Consider the following 13,541-nt stretch of genomic DNA (forward strand, 5'->3'; position numbering starts at 1 on the left):
GAACCTAAGGACTAAACCAAAGGACCGAACCTAAGGACCGAACCTTAGGACCGAACCTAAGGACCGAACCTAAGGACTGAACCTAAGGACCGAACCTAAGGACCGAACCTAAGGACCGAACCTACGGACCGAACCTATGGACTGAACCAGAGGCCTGAACCTAAGGACTGAACCAGAGGCCTGAACCTAAGGACTGAACCAAAGGACTGAACCAAAGGACTGAACCAAAGGACTGAACCTAAGGACTGAACCTAAGGACTGAACCAAAGGCCTGAACCTAAGGACTGAACCAAAGGCCTGATCCTAAGGACTGAACCTAAGGCCTTCCTCCTCTTAGCATCAGTCAGACTAGCTAAGCGTGTGCTGGGTGCGCATGCAGCAAAACCGGTCTACGAGAAGCCGAGGCAGCCGACGGGGTAGACTCACGGGTAAGATGGAGACCTTGGGAAAGTTGTGTAGCGTCTCCCATTCCCGCCGCAAATAGTCCAGCGAGCCCACGAAAACAATGGGCTTGAGTTCATGAAAGTGGAAGTTGCTGGCTCTTAAAGGCATCACCAAGTTTCGCAGCCCCACTAAAGCGGACGTGACATCCCCAAATATACAGACCACCACATGGCCGCTCAGCACCGTCATGGAGGCTTCACTCCGCGTCTGCAGTGGAGATACGAGGAGGGTGGGAGGGACAGCAGACACAACACTGTGAGGGGACGAAAGCTCATGAAAATGCAAAAATACCGGCTTGAATATTCATAACAAACATAACAAACATAAGTCTGTTTGGTCAACCAACATTCGGCTCACTTAACTCAGTTGGAGATGAACGCAGTTTGTAAGACTTTAGGCTAAGTTTGGCAAATACTGGAGAAGATCCTCACCAAGCTTAGAGGGAAAGCTTTGGACCAAGTAATAACACTCATGTACAGAGCTCCACTGGTATGAGGTCATTTACCACCAGTTTACCAGGATAAGCTCTCCTGTATGGAGCCATTTACCACCAGTTTACCAGGATGAGTTCCACTGGTATGGAGCCATTTACCACCAGTTTACCAGGATGAGCTCCACTGGTATAGAGCCATTTACCACCAGTTTACCAGGATGAGCTCCACTGGTATGGAGCCATTCACCACCAGTTTACCAGGATGAGCTACTCTGGTATGAGGCCATTTACCAACAGTTTACCAGGATGAGCTCCACTGGTATGGGGCCATTTACCACCAGTTTACCAGGATGAGCTCCACTGGTATGGGGCCATTTACCACCAGTTTACCAGGATGAGCTCCACTGGTATGGGGCCATTTACCACCGGTTCACCAGGATGAGCTCCACTGGTATGAGGCCATTTATCACCAGTTTACCAGGATGAGCTCCACTGGTATGGGCCATGGGGTCATTATATTCAGAGGAAAAATAATGTTGTATTAGTAACAACAGTTGTAATAGTTGTAATATGACAAAAAAACTAAATAAAGTTGCAATTTTTGGAAAATGACATTAGGGAAAAAGTTATAAAATTACGGGACTCGAGAAGAAAATTTATGAAGTTGAAATACTTGTAAAAATATTAAAAAAACCAACAGCAAAAGTTGAAGTCAATACGAATAGCAAAGTCCTAACTGGCCCAATGGTTTATTTGGTTAATCGGCCGAGGACAAGCGGTACAGAAAATGGATGGATGGCCTGGGTGATTCCCTGAAGCATGGTGGTAGCACGGCCATTTTGATGGTCTTCCTTTCCAAAGCCAAGTATTGACATTACCCAAATGGGTAAGGCTGGTATGCCAAACATGCCACCCATTCTAACTGTCATTCAGCGGTTGACTGTTCAACCTAAACGCTTGCAAACTGCCCAGTTGCAGGAACATCGCAGCAAAGGCATGCGAGTGCACGGCTGCAACGCCTTGGACTTAAACCTAAATGCGGTGGGGGGATGGGTGGGGGGGGGGTATAAAGAAAGCCACCAACTCACCTTGAAGCAACAGAGGCAGAGAAAGAAATTTCAATACATATTCGTTAGTATGGGATTGGATGATATCACACGTGTGCGGCTCCTTGGCATACTTACTTTAGGTTCTGTCTTATTAATGTGTGTGTGTGTGTGGGAGGGGGGGGGGGGGGTGTTACATTTATAAAACTCAGGTTCACTCACCAGGATAACTTTTTCGATGTCTTTTGACGGGCACCAGTGAAACATTCCAGTAGAGTCATACCTCTTCACATTCATGTCCATGTTTTCGATTTGTTCATTAGGTATTAGAAGGGGGTCGTGTCTACTGCAAAGAATACAAACAACAATACTTCAACATCAACAATCCCTAAAGCTTAGGATTGCACTGGGGGGGGGGGGGGGTCCTGTCGCAGCATCAATGCATCACTCGGAAAAGAAGAACAATGCAGGAGAGACCATTTTCAGAGATGCACAATCTTTTTTTTCAAACCGATACCAATAACTTCTGCTTTTCAAGACCAATCTGATCATTTTTCTTACATCTACTTTTTTAAAAGTTTGATTTAAGTGTAGGTTATGCACCCCTGGAGGTAAGAAGAACTGGAATAGATTAGGATTTGACCAACTCTACCAGGTAATTTGTCTTAATTTGTGCCGCTACAGAGGTCAGGAGAAGCAAAGTATAGAGGGGGAGGAGCACCCAGCGAGGTGCACTGTATTCGGGTACAAGCTCCAAGCAGCTGGAGTGATTGGAAATTGGAAAACCTTTTTTTTTTTTTTTTTGAAAACCTTTAGTACTGAGGATGTGGTTGAGGAGGGTTTTTCCTGTTCAATGGGTTTTATTTCCCTTCATCGTAGAGCGTTTGGTACAACGCTTTCCTCTTAGGGTGGAGATATTTGTAATGTTATTGGAATTGGGTTAGGGTCAAACAATGTGCAGTCAGGGTTAGGGTTGGGCTCTGCATGGTACGAGAACTACAAAGAATCCCAGCACATTTGTGATCCAGCACTCATAGCCCCGCACATTTGCAGAAAAAGACAAGAACAGCATCCACTACCATGACGTGACATTTTGACCCGGAATTACAGCCAATTAATTAACCAATGAATTATGTTCAATTTTCCAAGTTTCCAAGATAAAACAGTTAAAAATGTAAAAAAAACAAAGCTGAACCACATAAAGGGCATATTTTGGGATTGCTATGATGGGCTGTGATGTTCCAAAGTCAGTCTTTGTTTCTTTTGTTGGCATTCAGCTTCAACACCGACACGCAATTTCTGAGGGAATTGCAATTTTGACTTTTACTTGGTACGCCCTTGATGTCAACTCATCACGAAGCTGAAAGACGCAGCCAGGCGCTCCTTCGCCTGCGCTGCCGTGGCGAAGCGCAGCCCGACTTAAACGCCACAGACTGACACGCCGCACAACGCAGCGCCAATTACCAGCTTTTAGCCTCTCTTCCAGGCTCCTGACGCCACGCCGTGCAAACAGTACAGAAAAAGCGCCAACAGGCTCCCACTTTAAATATTTCAAGCATTTGCCCAATCACGTTCCGCCTCCCCCGACTGACGGCCATGAATGTTTCAGCGGCGTGTCACAAGCAAACGGGCTAATCTGCAGCAGTGGGGCGCTGAGTTTTATCCAGTGTAACACTGACCATGAAAGGGCTCCTGTCGTTCCCGCTTTAACGCCGCGCCCGCTCTTGCACTTATTCTACACGACGTCTTCTCACAGCTCTACAAAGGCCGTGCAGACATTTTGATCCGCAACACTGACTCGGGATATGGAGCAGAAATTCCTCCTTGTAATGGGACTTATGCACTTTATTGACAATTGTGCACAAATCACGCAGTCTGTGCTGCCGAACCCCAAAGTGAGGAAGGAGTTTGAGGAAGCGGGGGTAAACATGTGGGGAATTTGACACATCACTCTATCGGTATCCTCTATCGACACTGCCATCGCCGACAAGGCTTTGATGGCTTCCTTCACTCTGCATTTGGGTTGCAAAGCAGGGAGGAAAAAAAGCTGTCAATTAGCCACCCTCTCTCCCCCCGTCTCCCCACTTGCCTCCATCGGTTAGCGCAGGTGATGATAACGCTGACAGCATTTAGTGTTTTTACACTCAGCCTGAATCTTTCATTCGGAGGCGCGTGTTGCGCCAATCAACTTCAATCTGCTCGGCATCGCTCGCCTCCTCAGCGGGGCTGACTGGCTCCTGCCTCCTCCTCCCTCCCGCTCCGTCTCTTCCTGTCTGCGCCAAGACAGCTATCTTTCACCCGGCTGTCAGCGCCGTGACTGGCAGCCTGTCACAAAGCCCCCCCCCCCCACCGCCATCCTCCCCTCTGCCTTCTCCCTGCCTCGGGATTGAACCTTCGACAAGTCATCCGAGCGGCGGTGCCACGCCCGGGGGATGTCAGCCCCCATATGACACCCTGACACTTTTTTTTCCTTTACTGATTTTGGATGCGCGCCGTCGGTCTCGGCCCCTCCCGAAGGTTTGTGAGGACGGCGTTGATGTTGTGGTGACGATGCACCTTGTTAGCGAGGTGACACGTGGCGTCTGCTTGATGGGAATTGAACAACCCTGACATGCAGGGGTCAGCGCAAATGTCAGATGTAGCGCGGCGCACGCTACGCTAGCAGGAGGGATATTTAGATTACATATATACATATCTATTACATATATATTACATATATATTACATATCTATTACATATCTATTACATATATATTACACATATTACATATTCAGTTCTTTTGTGGGGTGGCAGACAGCTTGATCGGTTTGAAAAGTTCAAATGTGTGAAATTTCAAATATTTGACCACATTAGCGAGACAATGGAATTGTGTGGGGAGATGGGCTGAGACAAAATGGACTAAAATTTGTAGAAAAACTGAATAGATTTTTCAATTTTTGTCATTACTGTTATTTTCTACACATTTCAAATATTACTATTATTAATATGGCTTTAATGTTCTCATTCTTGACTTGATTTCCACTGAATGACTGCTGTTTATTCCATTGCAGAATGTTATTCGGCCATTAAAAACAGCCAGGGGCCACATGTTTGACACCCCTGTATCATACGATGCACATATACTATGTACAATATACTAGGTACCTATACTATGTACATACACTATGAAGGTATATATCATGTATAATCTAGTATGTTTGCTCTGCAAGGTTTATCCCCTGCTGAGCAACAAGACTGCATTTCATGATGTGGGGTTTTATATAGCTATACAACCATTTCCTTTATAAGGCGTACCCCCCCAGACCCCCCCACACCCCCAGTGTCTCTTCCTCCCGCCCTCCTTCCCTCTCCTCCTGCATGTATTTCAAACAGATGCGAGTTATTCCAGTGCAACTCTGCAGTCCCAAAGTGGGGATGGCTGCCCCCCCCCCAATCCCCCCCCCCCCCCCCCCCTGCCAGACTACCAACGCGGCCTCTCGCTTTGAAAATTTTCCCCATCATGCAAACTGACAAAGGCGTGCTTTTCAAAAGCCCACAGCCAATCTGTTGATCATTATTTATTTACAAAGGCCTTCAGGCGGCGAGTCCTGTAAAAACCATACGATGCTCGCTGTCTTGCTAGCTCTCTGCCGCAGCCCCCCCCCCCCCCCCCCCCGGTTGGTCTTTGCTTGTAGAATAAAGCATCCCTGAGGCTACCTCAAACAATCACTTTTCATTGTGCATAAAACCAAGCTTGTAAAGCACAACTGTTTAATATAAATGCTGTTATACGTTGACGGGGGCAGCTGTGAGGAGGAGGAGGAGGAGGAGGAGGAGGGTTGATGGGTAATTTGATGTTGTGCTGTGGGCTAAGACTGGGAGAAAACATCTACACCTATAACAGAGGACCTGTCATGGCAGTACCCAGGAGCCTGCAGAAGCGCCAAGCATCCCTAAAGCAGAGAAAACTTGAACTCGGCTTTGAAGGCTTTTCCAAGCTGAGAGAAAATAACTTGCACAAATGATCATCACGGCGAGATCAAAGCCAAGAGGCGTATCGTATATTACATGGCAAAAGGGGACCGTCTTTAAAGCCAACAAGGAAGACAAACAAAAAGATTTAGTGCTGAAATTCGGGTCCAGCTAAGGAAAGTTGGCTGGAAAGCTGCCAGGATTCCGGCTTGCTTTTGCAGCGAGGGCATGGAAAACAAGGCAAGGGTAGCGCTCCGCCTTTGCCGATGCTTTTGGCAAGTGTGCTCACTTATTAAGTGATTGTTTCATGGAGAACTGAGGGGGAGGCCCGCAAGACCGCCGGACAAGAATCATATAGATGTGCCAGCGTAGTGGGAGGGGTGCTGCCTAAAGAGGGGGGGGGCTACAAAAAACTTCTGTCAGCGATAAATTGTTTGGAGTTGTTGGTGAACTTTATTGGCTTTTTAAACTATTTTGGTGATCTGATTTAGTTAGTAGAGAGGGGCTAAATCATAGCTTCCGGGTATGAAAAGTGGAAGTAAAATAATCACTTCACGCCCACCCTCCGTGTCGTACGCTTCAGACACGGACATCTTTGGAAGTTTTCTTTCCCTCTGCAGTCTTTGCATGGGCTCCGTCATGTTGCCTTCTGGTGGGGAGGGGGGAGGGGGGGTTACACTTGAATGTCACTGCCCGACTGTGGGACGAGAACGACAAGTGTGGAATAGTTGGGCCAATTGACGAGACGAGACGATACACGACATTTGGTCTATTAGACCAGACAATGGAAACTAGCGAAAAAATATGACTGGACAATTTTTACTTTTTAATTCAATTATCACATAAACAATATTAATGTCTGCATGAGTGATGCTCCGTTCCGACATTTGACAGCCTGAATCATGAGTTAAAATAATTTGGGCAGTTGTAGCTGCCACTCCTAATCATTTATGGATGTGTCGTCATGTAAAGACGTGTCAAATACCGTAGAGTGCAAATGGTTTCATGTTTAAGCTTAAACAACTACAGTTCCCATGATGCCTGGAGTGCCGAAGCAGGAAGTAAATTAGAAATTAGATGCTAGTATCAGATATTTTGAAAGACGTCATATGCAGCGATTTGTGTTTTGATCGGACAAATCTGAAGTAAGTTTGATCAAATGTAGAATCAAATGTACTAAAGCTTCCAGCTGTTCAACTCGGATGAAAAAAAGCACCCGTCGAGTGACGCGGGGAACTTTGAGGTAGGTTGGACTGTGAGGTGCGTAGAGCACTTAATGTGCACTTCCAATCCCGTAGCGATGGCATAGGTCAGTCTGATTGGCGACTGGCTGGCCTGTTCTTGCAAGACAATTTTTCTTTAAAGCCTAGGCCTCAACCGGATGTATGATATTTTTTGGCTGTACGATTTGTGGCATTCCCCAAGTCGCTGTGTTTTATTTATTTGTTTGTATGTGGAGAACGTAGCAGTGCTGACCATGACAGAGTAAGATCACCGTGCACCCAACGTACAACCTGGAACGTACCATGCACAAAATCTAAGGCTGTCACTTAATTCGTACAGCCAACGTAAGCGTAAACGTAAGCGTTTTAACATGTTAGCGTGTTAACATTTACATATGGATTACAATAGACACGCACTAAATTACAGTACATTAAATTACAATAAAGCCGTAAGCACACCTGCAACTTTATAAACCGACTTTTCATGCGATTGATGGACTTATCAGCAACGCACGACCGACTAGTCTTACAACCTGGAAGAAACGTGAGCGGCCGTAGAGTTTGTTTGACATGACAAAGAACCCCTGCGGCCATCTTACAGCCAGTCGCCGGCTTGCAAGTCAGAATGTCGTTTTTTTGCACGCAGACCAGCCGTAGGAGCTCATACGACCGCTTGTGACCTTGGCTTAAGGAGAAATCATCTCACCCCCCCATCCCCCTTCTTCCGCAACACTCAACCGAAAGCAAAGCGGCTATGAGCGCTCCTGTCCTGTGGCATCTCCTCCAACGATCCAGCTCGGCTCGGCTCGGCTCGGCTCGGCCTGCGTGTGTTTTGTGTGTGCCGTCATCAGCGCAACCTCGCCTGGAAGAACGGATAAAACCTTACCCTGCCTTGATCTTTCAAGATCAATTAAGAGTAATTTAATAGCACAGGGCAGGATAAAAGGCAGGTAATATTTCAATTCATATTGGATTGTGACGATACAGCTAGCATATGGCTGCTAAGTACCAAACAGCGCTGGCAGGGGTTCCCCCAAAAGAGAGGCGGCCCGGGGGCAAAGTAAGGATGCAGGTCCTCTGATTGGCCGCCCGTGTCATTAGTGTCAGCATTGTTTAAGGAGTACATGTGGACCGGACCGGACGAGGTGACAGCTGGGACTTGAATTGTTGAGAGGGGTGGGGCGGGGTGGGGAGGGGGCTCCTAGCTGGCACCTTTCACCAAAGGAATATTATTTCACTTCCGTCATTAACAGCTGACAGCACGGCATCCTAAACAGCCCCCCCCACACCCCCACACCCCGCCTGCCCCCACAGTTCGGGGGCTCTTACCTCATCATTTTGGGCGAGCAGTTGGGCGAGTTCCGCATCCCTCCGTTGCGCTGCTTTTTTTTGGGCGAGAGCGTGGACGGGTGCTCGTCTTCGACTGCAAACACACACACACAAGTGTCAGAAATGGATGTTTGGGGGCGGGGGGCAAGGTGAGCTGGACCTGACATGAAAATAACTCATCAACAAATCAAACAACAAAACGAACATAAATGAATAAAGTAAATGAAGATAAGATTATTAGTAAAGCATAAGAACTTAAAGGCAGGAGAAAAACCAATTGATGACCTGAAAGGTGAATTCGAGGGCTTTCAAATGATTTGTACTGCTAGCTTGTACACCTGGTGAGGTGACCACCAGGTGACGTTTTTGGACCTCTAGCAGTCTGCATCAGCGTGACCATGCCTACCTAACGCCATTAATTGCCATGTGATGGGAGAGACTGTCATTGTCGGCGGGTGGCGGGCGAAGGCAATGACAATGAGATACAGTAAATAGAGGTTATGGAGATGGATCTCAAGTGTTTTTTGTTTTTTTTTTAGATTCTTGACAATGCGAAGCCCTGGCCCATTATTCCAGTTGTGTCGCACAGAATGGCTCTTCTACTGGTCTACCTCCATGCCAAGAGAACACTCCAACACACATTATGAAGGACGCGCTAACGGGCGCCATGAATTAGTGGGCGAGACGTGTCAGAAGCGGCTAGTAAGGACAAATAACCCTCCAGCAGACCAAGGTCAGGACTAGCTTCCAAATTAATGATCCGTCTAAGATTAAATATTCCATTTTGGCCAGCAGGGCGGGGTTGGGGGAGTGGTCCGAAGCACTTTGCAAGAATGACTGGAGGCTTGGCTCTAGTCTAGTCTAGTCTGATCTAGTCTAGTCTAGTCTGCTCCACACTACTGTCGGGGTTTCACACTGCAAACCCGTATTAGTTCTTTGGTTAGAACTCAGTAACAGCGCCTGGCATCAGTGCAGATCAGAGAACACAAAACAAGTCCGAGTGACGTCTGATCAATGTCTTATTTTGTGTCGTCTGAGGGCATCTAAAACCACAGCAGCTTTCCACAAAACCAAACACCGTGAAGTCGCTCAGTTTTGGGACACTGGAACACACGGAAAGCTGCCAACCAAAAGTACACGCTAGGAATGGGCGGGATCGTTCTGAATAAAAGGCTCATTTGGAAATACTAAATATGGAATATATTATATATCTTTCTTTCCAAAATATTTAAATTAGCAAGTATTTTTTGTGGCAATATTCTTGTTGAAATATATTTTATTCTTGAAATAATTTATTGTTAAAAAATATACACCCTTTATCTTTGTGTTAGCTTGGCAATAAATATAAAAAAATTTAAAATACATAAAATTCACAAAAAACAAACAATTGATAATATTGATTTCTTGTTCATTTTCCCAATAGAGATTTGTTCTGCTGTAGGAATAGCCGATTTATTTGTGTAGCCCATACAATCCAAAATTCATTCAAAGAATTCATTCAAAACTTGAAGACTATCTCCTGACAATGAATATGAAAATATAAATTTCCTAATATTTGATGGCCCATTCCTAGTACCTAGTACCTACGGACGGCGTCCAGTGCGTTTCCACAGCCGAAGCCAATTCCCCTCCAAGCTACGGGCTACTCACAACCCCTCAGCCTGATGGCGGCGAAGGCAGCAGCAACCAGCGACCGGGCAGGCAAGTGGGTGCAGGGAGGGGGAACGGGAAGCAGCCCGGCAGAGGGAACCACCATGCAGCAAACAGCACAGGCGGGCTACTGACTGATGCATCCCGCTCGGGGGCCAACCTACAGCGGCTGCTTTGACCGTGCAGCATGGCATTACTGGGGTGGTAGCGGTATTTCACCGGCAGACTGCGGGCCCGGTGCAGCCGGCTCTCAGCCAAGGATCTGGCGTCTTCTGGGACTGAGATACTGAGGCGCAGTTTGGAATGGCGAGCCGCAGGACCCGGCCCCGTCCCCGGCCCCGGCCCCGTGGGAAGCAGGCTTCCTTTACGGTTATTAACGAGGGGGATGTTGATGGCGCCGGGCTTAACCGGGGCCTCCTGGTTGCTTTGCAGGGCGTTGGGCGAGCAAGCGTTTGAGGTGATGGAGGTGCATCTGGTGGTTTTAACGGAGCGGTTTTGAAAAGACGGTCTAACGTCATCCATTACTGTCAAACAATGAAGAATACAAAGTGTAAGGAAAAGCTGCTCTTAGATAAGCAATTAGGAAATGAAGACATTTGCATTATTTACTGATTCCAGCATATTGTTTGGAATGGGAAATAAAGAGACAGTCGGCATACATGACAAGGCTGGCGTTCCGCATCACAATCAAAAAGTGCCTCTGCATTTCACTTTTGATATGCTCTAAAAGCTAAAATAAGCATAGCATAAAAGCATGATCTTTTTTTGCTTCCTTTGTTACTTCACGTCGAAGCGACGTCTTCGCCGCGCGACATTTACTTTGCATTTGTGACAAACATGAATTAATTAGAGGCCCCTTCACTTTTTCACTTTGCGGTGGAACAAAGCGAGAGACGCCGGCTTGGCTTAAGCCAGTCAAATCCCTTCAGATGTTTTTGTCATTTCAAGCAGAAGGTGCGGCGCTGTACCCGTGCTTGCATTTCAACAAACGGAGCTAATAATTTATGATGTGACTCTGTAGTCGTGGAGGTTCACTTCCGATTAAGGCTGCGTTCACACTTGCGGTACTCTGGCCGGGACCAAAAACGTAAAAAGACACTTGCTGTGCACTTTGCAGCGGTTCATGTAGCGTTCACAGCGGTATCTTTGTCATGGGACCGCAGGCTGCAGAGTGAAGAACACATCCAGTCGGGACTTGATTGGGCGGCCTTCGGAATTCAAACATTCCAGGCCAAAAGGCTGTCTGCTTGATTTTTTATTTGCCAGCTTAGGTTTCATGAAAAGTTGCTAAAATATACTTTGAAAGGGTAACTTTTCAGTTTGTCTTTGCTTCTTAATAATCTGAACGATTATAATTGAAAAGCAGTTGTAAGAGTTAAAATAATAATTACATTAAAAGTTGTATTCTCACAAAAAAAGCCATAATTTTACATGAAAAAAAATTTTTTTCTCTATGCTACATTCTTGAGCATAGAGTTGAATTATATTATATAATAAATGTTATTTTTTAAAAGTCACAGTATTATGAGGAACGTAACACTTTTAAATACTTTTAAATAAACGTAAAAAAAAAGAGTTTTTATTTCTAGAAAATAAAATTTGGGGGAAAAGTTATGATATTATGGGATTAAAGTCACAATATTGTGAAAATAAAATAATATTATGAGAAGGAAGGTTCTAAAGATAATTTAAGAAGAATGTTGAAACATTTTGAAAATGAAATCAAAAAACAAAGACTGAAGTTCATACCAAAGATTGAAGTTCATACCAAAGATTGAAGTTCATACCAAAGATTGAAGTTCATACCAAAGATTGAAGTTCATACCAAAGATTGAAGTTCATACCAAAGCTGCAGTACAGAAATATCAAAGCGGTCCGTGCATCCGGACACTCCTAACCGATTAGTGGATGAATCTAAACTCAGATTAACGGACGTGTGTATTATTTGTCATTTAAAGGAACAAATGAAGACTTGAATTTCCATCCACTTGCTCGGTGCACACCAAGGCTCGGATCATCAGCTGATCCCGTTTGAGTCCCAGCAGTCACAGCGAACACAACGACACACTAAGGCTGCTTGCATGACGTAAAAGGAGAGGCGAGTCAGATCTGCGCTCGGGAGAGAGGCCTTTTCCTCCCTTCGGTGCAGGGAGGCTGGTCGGGTTGGTCCTTTGGAGGACAGAGCACGCTCGGGTGGCCCCCGGGCGATAAACAGACGTTTATCCCAGCAGTCAGCTGCCTCCTTGATTTACGGGACGCCACCGATAGCTCCTGGATTCATCTGGCCCTTGTCAAACAACATACGGCATTAGAGCGCGCTCAGCCGCCCTGGCAGCCCCACTGTGCTTTCTGAACAACCCAGACGGCAACTGTCCCTTCCTGAAATGCTAATCACACCACGCAGACGAGCGCCTCTCGGATGGCCGTGGCTGCATGCGGAGGCATAGCAGGGAGTGGAAGGGAAAATGTTTGCTTTTACATGTGAGCCAAGCTGGCTTTTGTCCTTATTGGTTGCTGCGTGAACGAGCCGTCCTACAACTATCTGCACTGCGCCTGCATTCAAAAAAAAAAAGAAGAAAAATCCCTTTCGGCCATGCAGTGTTGTGTTTTTATGGTTAAATGTAAAAAAAAACAACAAAACATTCGACTCCAGCAACTCCTTTTTTAGCCTTGCTAAAGAAGCAGCCTGCGTTTGAAGAATAAACAATATCAATATGCTTAATAAATCATAAAAACTTCAATGAGGATTATACAAGTTGAAAACAGCATGTAAAAACTACATTGGCATTTACCTAAATTGCAATCGGCTTTGAATCGAACACCAGTCTCTTTCTGGCTTCCACTGTTCCCTGGTGTTGTAGCGCCATCTGCTGCTAGATGCAGCACAATACAAAAACAATGCTTTATGGAGCTACAGGGTAACACAGATAAGACTTTTTCTTTGACTTTTGCAATCTTAACATTGGCAACCTACACGCTACGGTCAACATATATCAAAAACATTGTATGATAGTTAAATCAGGCGTAACAGTGTTTCAGAGGTCAACTGACGGCAACACTGTTAGCGTTAACTCTCACAGGATGTCTTTGTTTTCAGACACAAGACGACAAGGTGACATGCTGAAGGGAGACCGGACAAGAAAGCAGAAGCTGAAGGAAACCATCACCACTACTCTGGTTACATTGGAAAACAAAACAGGGTCTGCGGAGCGACAGCATCACGGGGAAGGACAGAGAAGCACACTTACGTGATCTGACATATCCGTTATACTTATATTTGGCTGAGGAGAATGCAAAGACAAGTGGCAGGTCACACGGGGGGAGAAAAGGTGGTGAAACACACATTAGGAAATAGACACATCAACATAAGAGTATGGAATGGACATGATGATGACGTCATGACAACATACTGGGAATGCAAACACTAGATTCAATGGGGCGGGGGGGGGGGCACAAACAACATGA

The 13,541-nt window shown here is 45.9% G+C and overlaps 1 protein-coding gene across 29 annotated transcripts in view; it reads right to left on the reverse strand.

The window, feature by feature from the left end:
• kcnma1a (potassium large conductance calcium-activated channel, subfamily M, alpha member 1a) overlaps positions 1 to 13,541 on the reverse strand; it is a 138,745-nt gene that overhangs the window by 19,203 nt on the left and 106,001 nt on the right. For 18 of the 29 annotated variants that reach the window (XM_058058610.2, XM_058058621.2, XM_058058619.2 and 15 more), the window contains 3 exons: positions 8,427 to 8,520; positions 2,146 to 2,269; positions 427 to 651 (listed from right to left, as the gene is read on the reverse strand). In XM_058058610.2, coding sequence (XP_057914593.2) covers positions 427 to 651; positions 2,146 to 2,269; positions 8,427 to 8,520 — 443 coding nt within the window. Of the gene's footprint in view, positions 1 to 426; positions 652 to 2,145; positions 2,270 to 8,426; positions 8,521 to 10,240; positions 10,601 to 12,868; positions 12,950 to 13,324; positions 13,358 to 13,541 lie in introns of all 29 variants that reach the window. The other 11 variants (XM_058058608.2, XM_058058605.2, XM_058058613.2 and 8 more) reach the window with 5 other exon arrangements.

The sequence above is a fragment of the Doryrhamphus excisus genome, linkage group LG20, assembly GCF_037039965.1.
Source record: "Doryrhamphus excisus strain RoL-2023G ecotype Guam linkage group LG20, RoL_Dexc_Guam_v1.1, whole genome shotgun sequence".
Taxonomy (NCBI): Eukaryota; Metazoa; Chordata; class Actinopteri; order Syngnathiformes; family Syngnathidae; genus Doryrhamphus; species Doryrhamphus excisus.